General features: G+C 59.9%; 1 protein-coding gene across 7 annotated transcripts in view; it reads left to right on the top strand.

The window, feature by feature from the left end:
- Window positions 1-19156, top strand: part of TSC2 (TSC complex subunit 2) — a 37203-nt gene that overhangs the window by 15195 nt on the left and 2852 nt on the right. For 2 of the 7 annotated variants that reach the window (XM_082670672.1, XM_082670678.1), the window contains exons 17-36: window positions 1928-2050; window positions 2820-2926; window positions 3122-3272; window positions 4565-4687; window positions 5175-5309; window positions 6702-6891; window positions 7734-7827; window positions 8046-8148; window positions 8411-8505; window positions 9652-9780; window positions 11216-11380; window positions 11530-11682; window positions 11821-11933; window positions 12480-12695; window positions 14037-14240; window positions 14952-15020; window positions 16281-16411; window positions 17352-17851; window positions 18116-18191; window positions 18456-18542. In XM_082670672.1, coding sequence (XP_082526798.1) covers window positions 1928-2050; window positions 2820-2926; window positions 3122-3272; window positions 4565-4687; window positions 5175-5309; window positions 6702-6891; window positions 7734-7827; window positions 8046-8148; window positions 8411-8505; window positions 9652-9780; window positions 11216-11380; window positions 11530-11682; window positions 11821-11933; window positions 12480-12695; window positions 14037-14240; window positions 14952-15020; window positions 16281-16411; window positions 17352-17851; window positions 18116-18191; window positions 18456-18542 — 2964 coding nt within the window. The remainder of the gene's footprint in view (window positions 1-1927; window positions 2051-2819; window positions 2927-3121; window positions 3273-4564; window positions 4688-5174; window positions 5310-6701; window positions 6892-7733; window positions 7828-8045; window positions 8149-8410; window positions 8506-9651; window positions 9781-11215; window positions 11381-11529; window positions 11683-11820; window positions 11934-12479; window positions 12696-14036; window positions 14241-14951; window positions 15021-16280; window positions 16412-17351; window positions 17852-18115; window positions 18192-18455; window positions 18543-19156) is intronic. The other 5 variants (XM_082670673.1, XM_082670676.1, XM_082670675.1 and 2 more) reach the window with 5 other exon arrangements.

Raw genomic sequence — 19156 nt, 5'->3', positions numbered from 1 at the left:
AATTTGCACACATTCTCTGTTCCCAATCATTCTTGCCACGTCGTGCTCACTCTCCTGCGTGGTGGCTGTCCTCACACGCTCCTGGGCACCGCTTGGCTCTTGAGGCTTGATGGAGCTGTGGACTTGTCCCTTTACGTCCCCAGCAGGGCAGCGATCAGGCTCTTCCACTGGCTACCGCCCTCGATCACTGACTTGCAAAGCATTGTGGTGTTATCTATACTCAAGGTCACCTGCCAGTATCAGTATTGTGTAAAATGTAATATTTGAATCAATTGGTTCATAAACTACTTCGTAAAATGTTGATGGTAGAACAGTTTCCGTCATGTTTATACGTGATGGACTTTTATTATCTGGTGTGGAAGTTTAAAATTTGATAAAAAGTGGACGGCACCTCCTTGGTGTCTTGTCCATAGCAGCCCCGTGCTCCCTGTGTCCTGACTTGAGGGGTTGTGGGGAGCCCTGTGGCCTGGATGAACCCAGAAGCCTATACGGAGAATGAAAAAGAGATGGTCTGTTGCCCTCACTTGGAAATCGAGCCCTGGTGACCCGGGGCCGCAGAATTGAGCTGTTTCCTACTTGAGCAAAGTCCTGGGCCAGCCTGTTTTCATTTTTTGTAGTTAAAAAATAATATATATGTCTAGTTAAAACACGCGAACAGCATAAACATAGCAAAAAGTTCTGTTCCCTCCTTTCTTCCCACCAAAATGGGCAGGCAGAGCAGTGGCTGCCCAACTCCATGGGTGTCCTTCCTGAGATGCTTGTGCTTTGTCAAGCGTGGTGTCCAACTCCCTCCCCTCTCCCTTGTGTGTGTGTTTTGTTTTTTGTGGAAGGCAGGGATAATGCTTTTATGTTGTTTTTTTAAAATTAATTATTTTATTTTGGGGGGCTGCGTCAGCTCTTTGTTGCGGCGCGCATGCTTCTCTCTAGTTGCGGCGTGTGGGTTCCAGAGTGCGTGGGCTCTGTAGTTTGCGGCACACAGACTCTCTGGTTGAGGCGCATGAGCTCAGTTGTTGTGGCCCATGGGCTTAGCTGCCCCACAGCATGTGGGATCTTAGTTTCCCGAGCAGGGATTGAACGCGCGTGCCCTGCATTTACCACTGGACCCCCAGGGAAGTCTCTATATTGTTTTTGAACCAAAGAGACACCACTCTGTTAATCATTTTTTTCTTTAAAAAGAATATCAATAAAAAAATAAATAAAATTCAAAATAAATAAGTAAATAAAAGAACATCAGTGATACGTTTTTGAAGCACTGCTCTCCTCCAAGGCTCAGAGTACCACAAAGGGGACCCTTGGCTGTAGCTGGGTCCCTTGGGTCCCTCCTGCCCCAGCACCACCCCATAACCCCTGCCCCCAGAACCAGGTTGCTGGCAGCACCGCGAACTCTCACACCTGGCCTCCCGTAGCCTGGCTTGTCAGGGAGGTGCTCTTGACCTTGCAGAGGTGGGGGAGACGGGCTCACCGTGGGGTTAATAACAGCCCCAGCAGCTAGGGGAATTATCCCCTTTATAACCCCTCACGAAGCACACCTCCCACCTTGCTCTGCCCCTGGTTTCTCCCGCTTTGCCTCGTGGCGTTGAGAAGGTGCTCTGTCGGTGCACGTGGATCCTGTCATGCGTTGCTGTGTTGTGTGCCATTGGGCAGGTTTCTCTGATTCATTAACCAATTCCCTGTTGATAACACAGATATGTGGCTGTTTCTGGTTTTTTGCCTTCACCAAGGGTGGGCGCATGTGGGCGTACCCGTGGGATGAAGCCCTGAAGCAGAGTTGGTGGCTTGAAGTGTTTGTACATTTCAAAGAACGGTGGGTACGGCCAGTTACCTCCAAAGTGCTTGCCTGGCCTCTCCCCCCGGGCATCAAGGTGCTGACTCCCCGGCTGCAGTTTGGCCTCCTGCCCTTGCAGTGACCAGCGCGCTCTCTCTGCAGACCAAGCTGTACGCCCTGCCTGCCAGCCACGCCACACGTGTGTATGAAACGCTTGTCAGCCATATCCAGCTCCACTACAAGCACACCTACACCCTGCCCATTGCCAGCAGCATCCGGCTGCAGGTATGTTCCCTGGGGCACCCAGCAGCTGCATCTGGCCTGGTGAATGCAGGCTGCAGACTGGAGAGGTGGCAGGGGGCCCGGGAGGGGTCTTCAGCAGACTGTTCCTTCCTTAGCACCAGCTGTGGCTGCGTCCTCCCCAGGACCTGCTGCTTTTTCCTTTGCCTGTGGTCTGCATGCCTCTCAGTCACATGGCAGCCTGAGATGGGGGCAGAGAAAGGGAATTGCTCTGGAGCCCCAGACCCCTGGTGCCGCGGAGTCTGTTAGTGACTGGCAGCGGGGGTGCAGGGCAGGGCATACTGGTATGAGCTCCCACCATGGGAGCTGGCACCAGGATGAGCAGAGGGTGCTGGGATGGAAGCCCCGGTCCCTTTCAGAGCGTCTGCCCAATGGGGCAGCCCCCTGTCATTTGGGGACTCCAGTTAAATGACCCACCAATAGCTGGGGGAAGCGACAGTGTCCTGAGCAGAGCTCTGCTGTCTATACCGGGGCCGTGCGATGATGCCTGGGCAGGTGCAATATGTCCACTCCCGCTGTTTCCCCGGGTGTGAGAGGCTGCCATGTCGCCCAGCTTTTGTGGGAATGTCACAGCCTCCATGGGCTCTGAGGGAGGAGGCCATGAGTGCCCGCGCCTCTCCGCCAGCACCACCGTCTGCAATGAAGTCAGGGCGTGGTTGCTGTTAGCGTGGCAGCCTTTCCCGAGAGCTGCGCTGGTCTGCATGGCCAGGTGGCGGCTTTCTCTCTGTTGGACCATGCCTCCTGCTCTCCGCAGGCTTTCGACTTCCTCCTGCAGCTGCGGGCCGACTCGCTGCACCGCTTGGGCCTGCCCAGCAAGGACGGGCTTGTGAGGTTCAGCCCCTACTGCGTCTGCGACTACATGTATGGTCCTGGGTCCTGGGGCGGGTGGGGAGTGGGGAGCTCGCTGCCCTCCGCCCTGGGGTGGTCCTGTGTCTGAGGGAAGGTCCCAGAGGCATCCTGAGCACAGCCCTGGGTTGGGGCTTGGGGCCTGCATCCGTCCTTAGCCTTGTGGAGCGGGAGCTCTGGCCTCAGTGCTTCTCCCACTTGCTTCCACAGGGAGCCGGAGAGGGGCTCTGAGAAGAAGGCTGGTGGCCCCCTGTCACCTCCCACTGGGCCCCCTGGCCCGGCACCTGCAGGCCCCGCCGTGCGGCTCGGCTCGCTGCCCTACTCCTTGCTCTTCCGTGTCCTGCTGCAGTGTTTGAAGCAGGTGAGATGGTCAGACCCTCCGGCTGCATTAGGTCAGACCAAGCAGTGACTGGTGCTGCCCGGGGACCACCGTTCTTCTCCCACATTGGCAACCTTGGGAGGTTCGCTGCCTGTTTCTTGGTTGTCTGCCTCGAGGCCTCACAGCGGTTCCATAGCCATGTGTTGAGCGCCTGCTGTGTGTGGTGCATCACCAGAAGCTGGGTGCGGAGCCGAGGAGACGTTCCTTCCTCCAGGTGGTGGTTTTGGTACAAGAGTGAGGTGTATTGACAAATAACTGGATTGTAGGATGGGGTGTGCCTTGGGAGGAGGCACCAACAGGCTGTGCGGGACTGAAGCGGGGGGTGCCATCACATCTGGTTGGGGGCATGGGGAGGGGCAGGTGAGGGCAGTCTTGAAAGAGGGGGAAGATTCCAGCGGCAGGAGTAAGCAAAGCCTGGAAGTAGGGGAGGTAAATTCCCTGTGGCGGGAGGTGGAGGAGCTTGGGCCTGTTCCCCAATGGGGCAACGAGGGAGGAGGGTTGGTCAGCAGTGTGCCGCAGGCGGGGCTGGGCAGCCCGGAATAGGCTGGGGGGCACTCCTGGGGGCCACGGGTGGGGAAGCAGAGCTGGATGGAGAGGCGGTAGCAGGTTCCCCGGGGGTACCGGGGTTTGGCATTAAAGGGGTTTGTCGGAGATTTCCTGTGAGCGTCTCAAGGTCTCCGTGTCACAGTTGGGATCTGGGGAAAGGCTTTTAGGACTCCTGGCCATTGGTGTAGTTTATGGGCAGTGGTCACCCCAGTGGAGGTTGGGAGGGCTCACCAGGGAAGGTCCGTGCAGGCCACAACCCTGTCCTCGATGCTGTGGTTCTGGGTCAACTTTGGTCCTGTGGCAGGTATGTGGGCTCATGGATCGTTGAGGAACACTTGCTTCTCTTTAAGCTAGTACAGTAGCTTCTTTCCAGATCCATCTTCATTGTGTTCTGGGCGGGCATCGTCAGAGCCCCTTGGGTCCAGTGCCCTTGGTAGGCCGTCCTCGGATCACCGTTGGGAAGGTGGGGAAGATGGGGCCGGTGTGCAGAAGTTCCAGGTCCTGCTGAGAGGAGAGGGGTGGTGCTGCACTGGGCCTCCTGCCCTGCCTGGCGTTTGGAGGCAGCGGCCGCCGTCCAGGGCTGACTTTTTTCTGAGTAGCGTCTGCTCCCCGAGCTGCAGGGACTGAGGGCCCAGGCTTGTGTGGAGAACAGGAGAGCAGGTCTGAGGCCTCGCTGCTGTCCAGATCAAGCTTCCAACCCTGAGACCCCGTCTTCCCTGTTCCTGCAGGAGACTGACTGGAAGGTGCTGAAGCTGGTGCTCAGCAAGCTGCCCGAGTCTCTGCGCTACAAGGTCCTCATCTTCACCTCCCCGTGTAGTGTTGACCAGCTATCTGCCGCCCTCTGCTCCATGGTGCGCCTTCCGCTTCGGGCCTTTCCTGCGTCGTGCACAGCGGGTCCGCGGCCTATGTGGTGGGTGGGGCCACAGCATAGTTCCTCAGCTCTGAAAGACTGAGGCCTGGGAGGCAAACTTGTTTCCCTCAGAGGCTCGGACCCCGGCTGGAGTGCAGATGGTGCCTCTGGGAGCCTGTCCTCCCATCCCAACTCTCGGGCAGAGGATTGGGGGCCTCAGTGAAGGGCTCGAGTGTGCAGGACTGAGCAGGGTCTTAACTCCTTCCCCTCTCCTCCTCCCTGGGGTCTGTCTCCCTGGCGGATCAGTGGGCAGCCTCCCACTTCTCTGAGAAGGTAGGCTGCTGGCTAGAACAGGAAGTAGGAAGGTCCTCGGGCTTTGACCCCTTCTCCCACTGGGCCTACATTCTCAGGGGCCACCCCGTGCCCCCTGGCCACCCAGCTTGACCCAGCTGCCGGGCAGGGCTTCACATCTGGCCCTTGGCTGTTAGCTTTCAGGTCCCAAGACCCTCGAGCGGCTCCGAAGCACCCCAGAAGGGTTCTCCAGAACCGACCTGCATCTCGCTGTGGTTCCCGTGCTGACAGCGTTAATTTCTTATCATAACTACTTGGACAAAACCAGACAGGTACCAGATGGGAGCGGGTTGGTTGAGCTTTGAAAGCCTGGTCCCCAGGATGCTTGCTTCAGCCAAAGGGGCCCAGCGTTTTCCTCCTAACGGGTGGCTATTGGGCCAGGGTGAGGGCATCTGGCTCTGCTTCCCTATGTGGCCAGTGCACCCCTGCCAGCTGGCCCAGCCTGGAACCGCGGACGTTTGAACTCACTGGTGCTCCTGAGTTGTCTCAGGGAGGAGTGGGCTTAATGAAATGCTTGAATATCCCCCCTCCACACATATGCAGTGCTATTTTCTTTCTAAGGAGCTTTGCCTGGCTTGTCCTTGCTACAGTGTTAGGATAGGTGCTGAGACGCTTGGCGGCGCCGAGCCTGTTTTGAGAGGCATAGCAGCCGGGCAGAGGGCCCCCCCTCCGCCTACCTCCAACTCTGTCATGAGGTGCAAAAAGCACACGCAGTAATGCCTGTTTTCTTAATTCTGCACTGCTGGGTGGGAGGCCTGCAATGAGCCATCACCTTTACTTTCTCTTTAAATTCCTGATACTTTTGTTACTCTGCCCTCATCAATCAAGGAACAGAAGTCTTAGGGAGCTCAGGTAGCCCACTCAAGGCCACAGCAAGGCGAGAGGCCTAAACTCAGACTCAGTCCTGTTTGGGTGGTGAGCCCATGCTCTTGATCAAAGTGCTGTTGGAAACTCACACTCGACTTGCCATCCCCCACCTCACTGCCCACCCCAACTCCTGGGGTGAGTGTGAGCTCCAGCTCCTTCTGTGTGGCCTGGCCTGGTTCTCACTGGGGTTCCCCGAGAACCCTCAAGGCCCAAAGTGTTTCTGAGGGGTGGGGCTGGCTGCAGGAAATCACAATCATCCACAGGGCCTTAAGCTACCAGGTGGTTTGCCCGAGGCTGTGGCCTGAGATGGCACTTGTCTCCTGCTGGGCACAGCTGAGCCATCTTCATGGGGGACTCTGTCCAGGGTTGGTGTGGGCCCGGCGGCCTTGCTGTGTTAGGCAGATCCTCCCCTTGCCAAAAGGCCAATCAGTTGGGGATTCCAGAACCAAGGGGGTGATGAGCCTAGCATGTCCTGGCTCCAGGGTGGGCTGGGGACCTGGGACCCCACCTTTGTGGGGGTGTGGGGAGGTGTCAGGAAGACCTTGACCAGACCAGCTTTGCTGTCCCCTTGGCTCAGGTGGGGTCAGCTGCTGGTGGCTCTGCCGCTTAGGTGCCTGAGACCTGGGATAAGGCACTTGGCCTTTCTGAGTCTTGGTCTTCTCCTCTATAGAACATTCTGGAGTGGGAGAGGGGAGACCAGGCCCTGGCTCACCAGAACGGCTCTCTATGGGCAGGGACGGGGCACAGAGGGCCAGCCTGTGGTGGGCCTGGTCTGAGGCATCCGTGTTGTCCCACAGCGGGAGATGGTGTACTGCCTGGAGCAAGGCCTCATCTACCGCTGCGCCAGCCAGTGCGTGGTGGCCCTGGCCATCTGCAGCGTGGAGATGCCTGACATCATCATCAAGGCGCTGCCTGTCCTGGTCGTGAAGCTCACGCACATCTCAGCCACGGCCAGCATGGCCATTCCACTCCTCGAGTTCCTGTCGAGTAAGCATCTGTGGCTTCGCACGTGTGTATCTGGGTGTGTGTGAGTGAGGTGGACCTTGAGTTTGGGGCTGTGCCTTGCCTGAAGTAACTTGTGCTGCCTTCTCAGACCTCACCTTGGCTGCCTGTAGGCACGTTGTGCTCCGTGGGCCACCCTTTGCTGCCTCAGGGCCTTTGTACCTTCTGCCCCTGTGCTTTGAACGCTTTCCTTCTTGGCCTTCGAGTGGCTGGCTTCTTTCCTTCCCTCAGTGTCAGTTTAAATGGCACAGAGCCTCCTGTTGCCTGACCTTGGTCCCTACTCGGCCTGGCTCTTAGAGCCTCCTCTCTGTCCCCCCTCAGCACACACTACAACTTGGAGGGGCTCTACTCACCCCTCAGGTTGTGACGTCCAGGAGCTTGGGGTGCCCCACTCGCCCCTTCCCAGTACCTCATGCATGTCTGGCCCTCAGTCGTGTGGACGACAGGAGCAGGGCAGGGCTTTGTTTCTGTAAAGGACCACGTGTGATATGCCTTGGCTGCCTGTTCTTTTTGCTTACAACTTTTTGAAAAGGTAGAAACCATTCTTAGCTCACAGGTCATAAAGTGAGGCCACTGGCTGGATTGAGCCTGGGGACCATAGTTTGCCAGCCCTTGGAGTAGAGAGCCGAGGCCCAGGGGCAGGGGAAGGTCCTGTTTGGGTGGGTTGTGACCTTCACTGCTTTGCTGCCTTCTTGGGTCGGAGTAGCTGCACTGGCTTTTTAGACACAGAGCACAGGACTCTAGCAACACCTGCCCTGCTGTGGCCGTGGGCCCATCTTTGCCAGGCCCATCTGGGCTCCCTCACTGGCTGTCTCTTGGTGTTGCAGCTCTGGCCAGGCTACCTCAGCTCTACAGGAACTTTGCAGCAGAGCAGTACGCCAGTGTGTTTGCTATCTCCCTGCCGTATACCAACCCCTCCAAGTAAGTGCTGCCTTGTATCCCTATGAGACCCTACCCCTCCTGGTTGTGGCCCAGGCCAGCTGGAGGCCTCTGCTTGCTGGAGGCCAGGCCTCTCGGAGTAGAAAGCCACATAGGCTCCCTGTGGCCATAGCACCTCTGATCTGCACCCCCAGCTCCTGGCTCATTTCCCTCGGGTGCCACGCTGGACCTCCAGCACTTCTCTTTTCTTCTTGTCGCAGGTTCAATCAGTACATTGTGTGCCTGGCCCATCACGTCATAGCCATGTGGTTCATTAGGTGCCGCCTGCCCTTCCGGAAAGATTTTGTTCCTTATATCACTAAGGTAAGCCAGCGGAGGCCGCGTCCTTTGTTAGGGCCGGGACCTGCTTTGCCGCTGGCTCACCATGGCTGGATCAGGGTGACGGGCAGGGGAGAGAGAGGTGGGGCGCCACTGGGACACAATTCTGCCACCCTTGTCCTGGGCCTGTAGCTCATCCCAGGCTCACAGTGTACCTGGGCTGGCAGGTGTGGAGGGAAGGAGCCTGTGGGTGCCTGGAGGGCCAGTACCTTCTGGCCTGCGGCTCAGGTCTGCTCCACTCTGCCAGGGTCTGCGCTCCAACGTTCTCCTGTCTTTTGATGACACCCCCGAAAAGGACAGCTTTAGAGCACGGAGCACCAGTCTCAACGAGAGGCCCAAGAGGTGCGGGGCCTGTGTGGGCGGGCCTGGTGTCAGTGGGGCAGGGCAGGCCCGCAAGCTGTGGCCTGTGGCCGGCATGGTGCGTACGGGCTGGGGCTGAGGGCACGCCCTGCGCAGACCATGCTGGGCTCCAAGGTGCCCTGGGGTTGTGAAGCAGGGCGGGGCCTGAGAAGGCTGCAAACGCCCCACACGTGGCTGGAGAGGCCAGCGCTGCTCCTCAGCAAGCCGGTTGCTGTGGCCTGCGGTGTTGTGGAGCCTGCGTGCTGGGTCGTGGCCAATCCTGCCTGGGTGACGGGCGAGTACAGATTTGCTGAGTTGGAGATTGAGGTGCTAGTTCTAGAGCGTCAGGTTTTGGGACTGACTCCGCTGAATAAGCCCAGGGTTGCATCAGGGCAGCTGACTCCTGAGAAGCCAAACACCTGGCCTGGATGGGAGGATCCAGGGTCCACAGATGCCCAGCCTCGGGCCAGGGTGGCTTGTCCCCCGAGCTCTCGCCCAGCCCATTGCTAATGGGGTCATGCTCTTCTTCATCACAGCCGCTTTCGCCAAATCTGAGAAGAGCCGTGCTAGGCCTTGTGGTTTCGTTTGCATTTCATTTGAACGGCTGCCCCCCTTCCTGTCCCCCACCTTCCTGTCCAAGCTTTTTTGGCTCTCCCTAGGTGGGAATACGGCATTTTCCAGAATGACCACGTCAGTGTGACCTAAGTCAGAAGCTGTTCTCTCAAGGTCCTGGTGGCTGGGGGCCAGGGCCTTGAGCTAAGAACTGACCTCTTTTTGAGCTATGACCTTCGGGGCCTCAGCACCTGGTCCCGAGCGGGTGGGCAGGACGCCTGGTCAGCACAGCCTGGAATCTGCCGTGCGATGCGGTCCACACACATTTAGTTTGCACTAATGTTCTTTGTTTTGGTATCATGCGTGAAACCTTACTTTTTCTGTCATGTTTACAAGATGTATTTTCATGCATTTTTGTTTTCTGTTTCTTCCCCCTGCTAACTGGCCTCTGGCATGGTTTTTTGTTCATCTCACCCGTGGGCTCTCCATCCTGACACTGTGGCCTGTGACCTTTCCTCCTCATCCCTCCAATGGCTTGTTTTCCCCTCCCGGGAGCTGGGCTCTCTGGGGCTTGGGCCTTCCTTCCTCACCTGGTAGTTTGAGGATAGCCAGACCCCCCAAACAAGGCTTGAATAACTCTCCACCCGTGAAAGAATTCAAGGAGAGCTCTGCAGCCGATGCCTTCCGGTGCCGCAGCATCAGTGTGTCTGAACATGTGGTCCGCAGGTAGTGGGCTTTGTTGGGTGGGGGGCTCAGACCCTGGAGCTTGGCCCGTGAAGTGGCGCTGCCAGGCGGGAGCACCCGGGTGGCGGTGCATGGGGCTGCTTGCATGACCTCATCTCCTGCCCACGCCCTCCCTGGCCAGAGCTGGAGGAGAGCCCAAGTGGCAGCCCTCAGGCCGCAGGGGCCCGTCCTGCCAAGCCCTGCCCTTGGGCCCGGGGAGCCTGGTGGAGAGGGGTGGAAAGGTTGCATTCTGTCACCAAGGCTCGTATGGGTGCGGGCTGGCTGCACAGCATACTCAGAGGCCGGCCTGGGAGCCTAAAGCAGGGTGACCACTGTGAGATAGAGGGTGTCCAGTAGCAGCGCCCACAGGCCTCTCCCTGGTGGTCAGGGGCCTTTGCAAATGAAAGCAGCGCCCATGCAGGTCAGGTGGGGACACACTCTCCAGGGTTCGGCTTTTCTTTCATATTCTCTTCAGTGGACTTTCTTCTTAAGCTTTTTTTCTAGAAAAGGTCTGTTTTCTGCTGTAGCTGAGAGGGAATGGGGGCTTTTGTGTAGGTCAGTGGGCTGGGGGCCAGCCTGCGAGAGGCCGGGCAGGGGAGGCCTGGCCTCTCCAGGGGTGCAGTCTCATCACTTCTCCCTGCTGTGTCCGGGTGCAGGTGTGGGCTCTGGTGGGGGGAGGGTTATTGCTTCGTGCCGACAGGCCAGGCTGCACTGTCTCCTCACCTGGAAGCTCCTTCAGGCCTCAGTGTCCCACAGCTCGGAGACCCACCCGCTTGCTGACGCCTGACTGGGGCTCCAGCCTCAGGCTGGCTTCCACCAAGTGGGGTTTGACTTGGTGGGGAGCTGGGGTTGGGGAGTGGTCAGTGAGGCTCTCCTTTTAGCTCTTTTCCAACAAATTCTTTTATCATGAGCAAAACTCGGCAAAGGGAGTATGAAATTTGTATCAGAGTGAAACCTGCACAAGCCCCTCCTCCTGGTCACTGGGGCAGGGCCGGGGCGGCCCAAGTGTGTGGGTGAAGAGCCTCACACAAAGCCCAGACCCTTCCTGTCCTCCATGGGAGGTGGCCCTGTGGGCAGAATGCAATCTTTGTCTGTGTGTCCTGTGGTCTCTGTGTCTCTGCATGACTACACTGTTCTGCCACAAAGCCATCACCTGACTCTTCTGCGCTTCGGTGAGGGGACAGCCTGTCTCTCCCCATCTCCTAAGCCTCTGCTCCGATGAGCGGGCCTGGGTCTCTCCCATGAGCCCCTGTCTGCCCACCCCCTGGGATGATGTGTCCACTCGGTTTGCCAAGCTGTGGCTCGACTGGCCACACGCCCTGGCGGGTCTTTCTGAGTGCAGCCCTCTCAGCACCTGCATGCCTTGAGCTTTGGCCCCGGTGGTAGATGGCTCAGCCCCCACCTGGCACCCTGACCTCGCCGTGACTCCTCCCTCCAGCAGGATCCAGACATCTCTCACGAGCGCCAGCTTGGGGTCTGCAGATGAGAACTCAATGGCCCAGGCTGACGACAACTTGAAAACTCTCCACCTGGAGCTCACAGAGACGTGTCTGGACATGATGGCCAGATACGTGTTCTCCAACTTCACGGCGGTCCCCAAGAGGTGCGAGTCGGGCTCCAGGACTGGGGCAGGGCAGGAGGGCAGGGCCTAGCTTTTCTTCTATGACTGCACTTGGTCAAAGGGGCAGCAGGAGTGGCACGTGGGACTTCTTCTTGCGGGTGAGGTATTGACCAACATTCCTATGCTTTCAGGTCCCCCGTGGGAGAGTTCCTCCTGGCAGGTGGCAGGACGAAAACCTGGCTGGTTGGGAACAAGCTTGTCACCGTGACGACGAGCGTGGGGACTGGGACCCGGTCTCTGCTGGGCCTGGACTCAGGAGAGCTGCAGGGGGGCCCAGAGTTGAGGTGACCACCTTTCTGCCCCTGCCTGCCTGACCTTGATGGTGGCTGTCCTGAGCCCAGGCCTGCATGAGACAGTGTCGTGCTGGCCTGGAGCCCCTGGAATACCTTGGTTACGCTCTGTGGTGACCCTTCTGTCCTCAGCTCTGACCCTAGTGTGCACGTGAGACAGACAAAGGAGGCACCAGCCAAGCTGGAGTCCCAGGCTGGGCAACAGGTGTGCCGTGGAGCCCGGGACCGGGTCCGCTCCATGTCTGGTGAGCCTCTGCCCACCCTGCCTCCCTCCTGGGTGCCTCTGCGAGTCCCTGTGCTCAGGAAGGTCCTGGGAGCTGAGGATCAAGGTGGCTGGCTTTATTTAGGCCTGCTCCAATTTTTGAATAACTAGAGTGCTGTCTGTGAGCCCTTGTCACGGGGTTGGGGTGTGGGGGGACATGACCTTCTGTGCAGCTGTGGCACGAGGCCTACTTGCCGCTGGGGGCCTGTTCTCGTGGTCAGTGTTTCTTATGAGCCCTCAGCAGTCCTGGCCCTCAGCCCAGCTCACCCCTTGAGCTTTTTACTCTACTGTAGCTGAAATGAGCCATGGTCTGACTATGGGACAGGTGATGGGGGCCCTTCCTGCTGCCCTGGGTCCGCCAAGGCCGACACTGACACTGGAAGAGGGCCATGCCTGGGGATGGCTGAGCTGCCTCTGGGCACTAGCTCAGGGCTTGGCCAGCCCAGGCCCCAGGTGGAGCAGCCAGCCCTTGCCAGTGGCTTTTCCACTGGGTGGTGGTGGTCACCAGCCCTCCTGCTCTCCTCCTCAGGGGGCCATGGCCTTCGAGTTGGTGCCTTGGATGCTCCAGCCTCCCACTTTCCTGGCAGCCCCGCTTCCCCGGGCTTACAGACTGCTCCAGCCAGCAAGCCCGAGAAAGCCTCAGCCAGCACCCAGCTACCGGCACAGAAGGAGAAGACAAACCTGGCGGCTTACGTCCCCCTGCTGACCCAGGGCTGGGCAGAGATCTTGGTCCGGAGACCCACAGGTACCCCAGGGGTGGACCTGCGCTCAGCTGTCCTGGGCCGCTGTCAACCCGTAGTGTGGGACAGTTACATAAAGACTCTGGACACACAGAAGCCAGTGGCAGGCAGACTGGGCCACGGGAGCAATTTGGAGGTGACTTTTGAGCCGAGTCCCCAGAGAGGAACAGTGAGGGGAGGTCCCATGGCTAAGTGAGGAGAAGGTCTGTCCTGGTCTGCTCAGGCTGCCATAACGAAGCACCACAGACTGGACAGCTTAAACAACAGAATTTATTTCCTCCCAGCCCTGGAGCCTGGAAGCGCAAGGTTAGGTTGTCGGCAAGGCTTGTTTCTCCTATGGCCTCTCTCCTTGGCTTTTAGATGGCCGTCTCCTCACTGCATCCTCACGCGGTTGTCCCTCTGTGTCTTAATCTTGTTTTAAGGATATCAGTCAGAATGGATTAGGGTCCATCTGTGCGGTCTTATTTTACCTTAATCACCGCTTTAAAGAGCCTGTTTCCAAATGCAGTCGTTTTCTGAGGTCCCAGAGGTTAGGGCTCCAACACGTGAATTTGAGGGGACACAACTCAGTCCACGACAGGGCCATTTCAGCCAAGGCCCAGAGCCTGGGAGGAATCTCAGGTGCAGTGTGGGGCCAGTGGTGACCGAGTGGTGAGGAGAGGGATGGGGTGCTGGCCCCATGGAGGCCTTGCGTGCTGGGCTGTGGGGCCGTGGGGGTCGGGGCAGGGAGAGGCTCCTCGTGTGTGTTAGCCCAGTCCTCCCGGTTCCTGTGAGGGCATGGCCGTGGGGGAGGCAGGAAACCAGGTGGGCTGGGAGGAGGTGGACTGAGGTCAGATGAGATGCTGGGATGTGAGGCTGCTCAGTGAGGAAGGTCAAGTCCAAGCGTGGTCCTCTGGGCCTGGAGGGGAGAGTGGACAGAGCCCAGAAGCCTCTCTGAGCCCCACCCAGAACCCCCCTTTGGGGAGGAGTCTGGTGCGCTGAGTTGCCTTGGCTGCTCGCCCTCTGGCCCTGAGCCTGGCTGAGCCTGTCCTGAGTGTGGGAACTGCCCTGGGGCAGCAGGTGCTGTGAGCTAAGGGCCCCTCGTGCTTGTCACTGAGGCTAGTGACCACTGGTGGCTGCCCTGACCTCAGGGCCGGGGCAGGGGGACTGGGGGTGGGAGCGTCAGGGCAAGGCCAGGGGCGTGCCTTGCCTGGTCCCCCCACCATTACTCCCTGGTGGAGCACGAGTCATGCTCCCTAAAGGCCAGCGTGGCTGGGGCTGCCTGGGGAGGTCCGGGAGGGGATGGCTGTTCGGATGCGCTGGGCCCGAGCCCTGAGCCCTGTGGGGTGCTGGCTGCCCCTCTGCAGGGAACACCAGCTGGCTGATGAGCTTGGAGAACCCACTCAGTCCCTTCTCCTCGGACATCAACAACACGCCCCTGCAGGAGCTGTCCAATGCCCTAATGGCCGCCGAGCGCTTCAAGGAGCGTCGCGACACGGCCCTCTACAAGTCGCTGTCGGTGCCGGCGGCCGGCTCAGCCAAGCCCCCCCCACCCCCACGCTCTAACACAGGTGAGCGCTGGCCTCTCGCCCACCTGGTGTGCCCTGTCTGATGGCAGATGCGCCTGGGGTGGGGTCCTGAGCCTTGGTGCTGCCAGCCTCAGGCATTGGGAGAAGGCTGGCCGTGGGGGGATGCCCATTTCCAGAGAGCGGGGACTGCTCCTGCAGGGGCGACCTTCTTCTTTGGAGGCGCGGTACCATGAATCGGTGGGCTCAAGGCCCTGCTCAGCTGGCCCTACTCATGGGGTGGACACGGGCAGGGCCAAGCGAGGCCTTGGTTGTGCACCTCCTCTGGGTGCCTGGTGCCAAGGGTTCCAGGAGGCTGCCACACTTCTGCTTGGGTTTGGGTTTGGGTTTGGGTTTGGGTTTGGATGCGCCGAGCATACCTGAGCCTGCCTGCGCCTGCCTGCGCTCTCATGGCCCTGCCCAGCTGGGCCCATGCTGTCCTTCAACCCCCGGCCTTCCCTGTGGCCAGATGACACTTAGAGGCTGAGGACCTCTACTCACGAGAAGGAGGGATGCACTCCCGCCAGATGTTCGCTCAAGCAGCTTGGAGAGCTGGGACCCGTGTGTGCCACACCCGCCCCTCCAGCCGATCGCTGGCCCTCCCCTCTCTCTCTCCAGGCTCTGGGTCTGTGCAGGACTAGTGGTGCCTGTGCTCTCTGCTCGACCTGTGCGTAGTCTCTCCTTCTGCTGACTGGCCGCTCACGGTTTCCCTTGCAGTGGCCTCTTTCTCCTCCCTGTACCAGTCCAGTTGCCAAGGAAAGCTGCATAGGAGCATTTCCTGGGCAGGTATTCGTGCGTCTCTTTAAGGAAAGCGGTGTTTGCTGCAGAGCACCACTCTGCCCCCTAGATGCTGACTCATCGTCCCTCATCCGCTCACCCCTCCATGATGGCACCTCAGCCTCTCGTCGCCCTCTGGATGCAGGGCCCTGACTCGCACGAGGACATTGGTGCCGAATGCGTTTGCTTTGCCAGCGGGAACCCCCACTGTCTCGCGCTTTCATGGCTGAGCTCTGTTCCTGAGCCAGACAGGCCCTCCTAGCCCCTTCAGGCCTGAGGAGGTGACCTCGGGCAACTGAACCCCAGAGGCCGACGGAGGATAGCTCTTGGGGTACGAGCCTGGCTCTGGGCCTCGGCCGAGCTGCCCCTGCCCTGGCCTCTGGTGCTCTGACTGGCTTTGTGAACCCACAAATTGGGACGTGTCTACCTTTCACAGTAGGCTGGCCGAGGGCCTTGCAGACCGGCTTCTGGCCCGTGGCTCCCAGGCCCCGGCAGGGAGGGTGTGGCCTGCTCGGGGCTCCAGCCGCCTGGGCCCTACTGCATGGGCAGGAGCCAGCTAGGAGCGTGCAGTGGCAGAGGGGCTCTTATGGGCAGCTAATGGACTGCGCGTGTGCGGGGCTGCGTGTGGGCGGCGCTAACCCGGTTGCTTCTTCTCACCCCCCTCGCCCTGGTGCTGGCACAGGAAACGCGGCTTGGGGGCGTCATGCTCTCTCCTAAGTGCGCCCGGCTCGGAGTCGGCCTGGACTCGGAAGGCGAGCCTCCGCTCTCCAGAATGGCTCCCGAGCCTGTGTTCCCACACAGGGACTTTCCCGCTGCAGTCTTTCGACCGGGGCCAAGCAGGGAGGAGCTCTGGCTTCTCCCCAGTTCCTGAGGGCTGGTGTAGGCATGCCCTCCTCCTGAGCCGAGGCCCCGTCTCAGGCGGGGCGGGGGGTGGGGGGCTTCCTCATGGGAGTCCGGCCTGCCCTTGCCCACCTGCCTTGCTGAAGGAGCAGAGGTGGCTTCTGTGGACACTGGGGTGGATGGGTGGGGACTAGAGGAGGCAGATGTCCTCTCATCCTGACCCCTGGGAGCCCATGTAGGAGACACCCTGTGTCAGGGCTCATACCCAGGGTGCTCAAGAGTGCCCTCCTCCAGCTGGCTCGATGGGAGGGGGTGGACCTGCTGGGGGGCCACTGTGCCCTCTCGTGGGGGAAAAGCTGGTACCCCTGAGGCCACGTGAGCTCCTGGCGGCCGGGCTGGCACCCAGCAGCACCGTGTGTGTCTTTCCAGACTCTGCAGTAGTTCTGGAGGAGGGAAGTCCAGGCGAGGCTAGTTTGCCAGTGGAGCCCCCCGAACTGGAAGACTTTGAGGCAACCCTAGGCACAGACGGGCGCTATCGGCACGCTGAAGCTTTCAGCAGGGTGAGTGCAGCTGGGGACCAGAGCCGGCCTGAGGGTCCGTGTTGGTGCTGCCATCTGGACCTCCATGGCCAGGCAGGCCTCTAGACCTCAAGCCCAGCTACTGGGGGGGGCGGTCAGGTGGGAGGCGGGGGCTGAGGCAGGGGCTGAGTCGGGGGTGGGGGCAGGTGTGGGACCTCCACCTTAAGCTTTGTGGCACATCACTGATTTGCTCTGAACTCTAGAAAGTTTTTCCACTGTTCCGCCCACCCCATCCCCTTGCCTTTTCTTATCTAAAAAAACGGCTAGATGTTCTACCAAGTCCCTGCTGTAAGACAGTGTGGGGTTTTCCAGTGGTCTACCCAGGGATATAGCTTCTCATTGCTGGTATCCTTTCGTCTGCGAGGCTCTTGTCTCCTCTGCTGAGCGTGGGGCACAGGGAGGTGCTTTCAGGGGATGGGGGGACCATCAGTTCGGTGCTGGGCAGCTCCATGGCCCGGGGCTGGAGGATGGGTGGGGCCTTGTTGCCTCCAGGTGGGGTCAGTGGTGCCTCTTTTTTTTTTTTTTTAGTATATTGAATTTTCATTGTTGTTGGTTTTTTTAAATTTATTTTTGGCTGTGTTGGGTCTTCGTTGCTGTGCATGGGTTTTTCTCTAGTTGCAGCGAGCAGGGGCTACTCTTGGTTGAGGTGCGCGGGCTTCTCGATGTGGTAGCTTCTCTTGCTGTGGAGCACAGGCTCTAGGCGCGTGGGCTTCAGTAGTTGTGGCTCGCGGGCTCTAGAGCACAGGCTTAGTAGCTGTGGCGCACGGGCTTAGTTGCTTCGTGGCATGTGGGATCTTCCCAGACCAGGGCTCGAACCTGTGTCCCCTGCATTAGTAGGAGGATTCTTAGCCACTGCGCCACTAGGGAAGTCCCCTCAGTGGTGCCTCTTGATGAAGATTTTCTTTGGATGTACTCTTTGCAGTCATCTTCGACCTCCAGCCAGGAGGAGAAGTCATTCCACGCCGAGGAGTTGGCTGCTGGGGGGATCCCCATCGAGCGGGCCATCTCCTCTGAGGGCTCCCGGCCCTCTGTGGAGCTCGCATTCCAGCCCTCGCAGCCCCTGAGCAAGTCAAGCTCATCGCCTGAACTACAGACGCTGCAGGACATCCTTGGGGACCCTGGGGACAAGGCTGATGTCGGCCGGCTGAGCCCTGAGGCCAAGGCCCGGTCACAGTCAGGGATCCTGGACAGGGAAGGTGCTGCCTGGTCAGCCCCAGGCGAAGAGAGCCAGGGCCAGGGTCCCACCCAGCCTGAGGGTCCCTTGCCTTCCAGCTGTCCCCGCTCCCCCAGTGGGCTGCGGCCTCGAGGCTACACTATCTCTGATTCAGCCCCGTCACGCAGGGGCAAGAGGGTGGAGAGGGACGCCTTCAAGAGCAGAGCTGGGACCTCCAATACCGAGAAGGTGCCGGGTATCAACCCTAGGTGAGCCTCGCCCTCCTGGTGGGAGTGCCCGGATGTTCCCTGTGGGGACGTGGTGCCTGAGGGGCCCAGGACAGAGCAGGCTGGGGTACAGGTCTGCACATCCTCTGCCCCGTGGCTGCTCGGAGCCACAGGAGAGAGTAGCTCCTTGGGTGATGAGGCTCGGGCCCTGCTGCTCTCCACATGGGCTGTGACGGTATTGGCTGAGACCCTGGACCTGGGCTTGTAGCTCCAAGCCCAGCCCCTATCATCTCTCTTCCCCTGCAGCTTTGTGTTCCTGCAGCTCTACCACTCACCTTTCTTCGGTGATGAGTCCAACAAGCCAATCCTTTTACCCAATGAGGTAGGCGGGCCCTCTCTCCCCTCAGGGTCCCCCTGGAGCCTGGCTGGGGGTGCACAGTGGGATGATGCCCCAGGGCTGGGCAGTGGGGGCTATAGCCCAGGCTCGTGGAGGGCTACGGCCTCAGGTCCCCACGGCAGCCTGCGGTAACCTGCCTGCGTGAGGAGAGGCCTCTCCTGGACAGGCATTGGGCTGGGGCTTGCTGGGCAGGGCTGGTGGTAGGGGACAGCCTCTGCCCTGGGCTCAGGCAGGGCTCTGTGGCTACAGTCTTTTGAGCGGTCAGTGCAGCTCCTTGACCAGATCCCATCGTATGACACACACAAGATCGCCGTCCTGTACGTGGGAGAAGGCCAGGTGAGGCTGCCAGGCTGGCAGGGGCCAGCCTGCATGCTGGGCAGAGCTGGGCGTCCACCCCACCGGGGCGGGGGGGTCTGGGCCCTTGTCCTCCGCAGAGCTTGGTCACTGCAGGGCCGCTGGAGTGTCGGGTGCCCATTGAGCTCCGTGCCAGGGATCCAGGAGTGAGAGTGACAGGTAGTGTGTGAGCACGTGGTGCATGGAGTGGCGAGGACTGAGGAGGAGGAGGAGGTGGCGGGTCCAGGGAGCCTGCACAGGTGTGAGCGACACGCTTTTCATGTCGCTGATCCGAGGGAGGTGACATGGAGTGCAGACGTGGAAGAAGTGAGGGAGGCGAGCGCACATGCAGGTGGGGGCGGCATAGTGCGCTCCTGGGCCAGCGCAGAGGGGAGGGGTGCCGGGCGGGGTGGGGGCGGTGGGGGCGGGAAGTAGTGGGGCTGTGGTAGGAACTCAGCACCCAGTGAGATGGGAGGGCCTCAGGTGGTTCCAAGCGAAGGGTTCAAGTTGACTCGACCTGAGTCTCAAAAGCACCCTCCGGCTGAGGCTGAGAACTGGCAGAGGTGCGGCAGTGGGTGGAGTGAGAGGCAGGTTGGAGGAGCAGGGACAGAGGGGTG

The sequence above is a fragment of the Grampus griseus genome, assembly GCF_964374135.1.
Source record: "Grampus griseus genome assembly, chromosome: 14".
Lineage (NCBI taxonomy): Eukaryota > Metazoa > Chordata > Mammalia > Artiodactyla > Delphinidae > Grampus > Grampus griseus.
The sequence above is the reverse complement of the archived record's forward strand: the minus strand, read 5'-3'. Positions and strand labels throughout refer to the sequence as shown.